Here is a 2,500-nt window from a genome sequence, read left to right on the forward strand (position 1 = left end):
TGTTTTTGGTGTTGTTTTATAGTACCTATGTGTGCGTATGTGTCTGTCTATCTGCATTTATGTGTGAATTCATATTATGCATACTTTTCAAAATGGAAATAGGAAATGATTTTAAGAGATGAAAATTCCTGCAAATGTAACTATCGTTCATGTAAGTCATTATTCCTCTTGCTCTTCGCCAACTATATCAATGTTGTTGTTGTTTTCGTAACTGAAACTGCAGGTTAACCAATTTGATATTACGATCTTTTCTAATGTGTACAATGTAAACACCAAATAATGATGATTTAAACATTCATAAATCCGGATTATCATTCTGGAAAACATACCAAGTGGTGATTTGCAGTATGTTATTATCGCAGGCAATCAGAAGGGGGATATGTGCTTCACGGGGAGAGTATGTTCCGCATATCATCGCATATTAAGAATATATTCCACCGGTAAATGAACCACATACTAAGATATGGGATCAAAGGAAATCTCAGAAGTCCGACATTACGATTTATTAAATGTTTTCTCTATTTAAACCTTCACCTATGACATAAGCATCGATATATGCACTTTAATGCACTCTATTTCATGATTTTAGCGCCTTAAAGTAAATATACCGATTCTCACGTAGATGAAAGCTTGAATTAACGATTTTTTTTGGATGCGCATACCACTTATATATCGAATGAAAGGATATGCTCTGCTGGCGAGTATGTTATTGTATGTGGAATGTTGAGTATGCTTAACCGGCGAGGATATGTTCATATACTGAATAAGGAGGATGCTCTTTGGGCGAGTATATCGTCATATATGTAATAAGGTTTTCACTTCACTGGTGAGTATGTCTTCATATATTCGAAGGAAGGTATGCTCCAGGGGGTAGCATATCCTCATATATTGTAGAAAGGATACACTCCAAATTATACACTTGTATATATAGAAAAAATGTTCACATGTTCAAAAAATAATATGCTGCAAGGGATTGTTTACCCTCATTATATTTAAGAAAAAAAATCCATATTCCAGGGGAAAATATACCCCCAATACATTACAAGAAAGATTAATACTCCACCTTCGACACCATACACCCCCAGATATGCTCACCGGAAGTATACAGCACACCCACACTCACCATCTCGGGTCTTATATTATTTATTTATTTATTTGATTGTTTATTTATTTATTTGTTTATTTATTTATTTGTTTATTTATTCTTCCCTTCTTCCCCCTCTCCTAGGACGGTGGTGCTGAGCTCCCGCGAGCACACGTGCATTCACCCGACGGTCAGCAGGTCCAGGAATAAGAACGAAGGATGCCGGGAACTCCTCGATCCTCAGCGGGTAAGGATCCTGTCGGGTAGGATGCCTGGTCGTGTTGTTGTTGTTTTTTTTCCGTTGGGTAGGTAATTTTGGTTTGTTTTATATATGTTTTTTTTTCTCTGTCTATGTATGCTGTCTCTGCCTCCCTCTCTAAGTGTTTCTCTCTCTCTCTCTCTCTCTCTCTCTCTCTCTCTCTCTCTCTCTCTCTCTCTCTCTCTCTCCCTCTCTCTCTCTCTCTCTCTCTCTCTCTCTCTCTCTCTCTATCTATCTATCTATATATGCTGGCTCTACCTCCCTCTCTATCTATCTGTATCTATCTAGCTATCTCTTTCTCTTTCTTTTCCTCTTTTTTTTTTTTTTTTTTGGTGGGAGGATATGTTTTCCATATTTTATATTCATGTTATTACTATTTCAAAAAAAAAAAAAAAAAAAAAAGGTTATAGGTTAACTTTCATTGATTAAATTTCGGTGAGTAATTTGGTCAATAGATTCTTTAACGTATTTTTAGCTCTCAGTCCTACTTCATTTATTTATTATTATTTTTTTTTTTTGGGGGGGGGGGTGTTTTCGTTGGCTTTCAGATAATTGGTTTTGAAATTTATTTATTATTGAAATTTTGAAATTTGTTTTATTATTAAGTTTGTATTAAGATATTTGAGTTCAAATTAAGTTTATTTGAAGATATTTGTGTTTATATTGTTTCTATTAAGACATTTAAGTCGCAGGTTTATATATATATATATATATATATATATATATATATATATATATATATATATATATATATATATTAATACTTTTTGTTGACTTGTGTAATGAAAACCCAGCGCATCATATTTTGTATTTGTAAAAAAATAATAATGATATATAAGTAGGGGGATAAGAGAGTTTATAAACCTATTTATACTCGAAATTGTGCAGTTGTTCTTTTTATTATTTATTACTTTTAATGTTTTCTAAGCCAAGATCTTTAAATTTATAATTGTGGTTTATTTGCATAGAAAAGAAGTTAGACATTTTGTAAATCGCCTGTTATCTGTGTTTTATTCTTTATCTATTAATTTATTTATTTATTTTTATTATTATTAGAATTATTTTGTGTATTTGTCTCTATGTGTGTGTGCTTGTATGTATGTATGTGTGTAAATGTGTGTATGTATGTGTGTAAATGTGTATGTGTAAATGTGTGT

General features: G+C 32.4%; 1 protein-coding gene across 2 annotated transcripts in view; it reads left to right on the plus strand.

Annotated features, from left to right (window-relative positions):
* LOC113819229 (Fanconi anemia group J protein homolog) overlaps positions 1–2,500 on the plus strand; it is a 705,146-nt gene that overhangs the window by 685,269 nt on the left and 17,377 nt on the right. For both annotated transcript variants that reach the window (XM_070131064.1, XM_070131065.1), the window contains one exon: positions 1,229–1,331. In XM_070131064.1, the coding sequence (XP_069987165.1) occupies positions 1,229–1,331 (103 nt within the window). The remainder of the gene's footprint in view (positions 1–1,228; positions 1,332–2,500) is intronic.

Source organism: Penaeus vannamei, chromosome 16 (genome assembly GCF_042767895.1).
Source record: "Penaeus vannamei isolate JL-2024 chromosome 16, ASM4276789v1, whole genome shotgun sequence".
In the NCBI taxonomy this organism is placed as follows: Eukaryota; Metazoa; Arthropoda; class Malacostraca; order Decapoda; family Penaeidae; genus Penaeus; species Penaeus vannamei.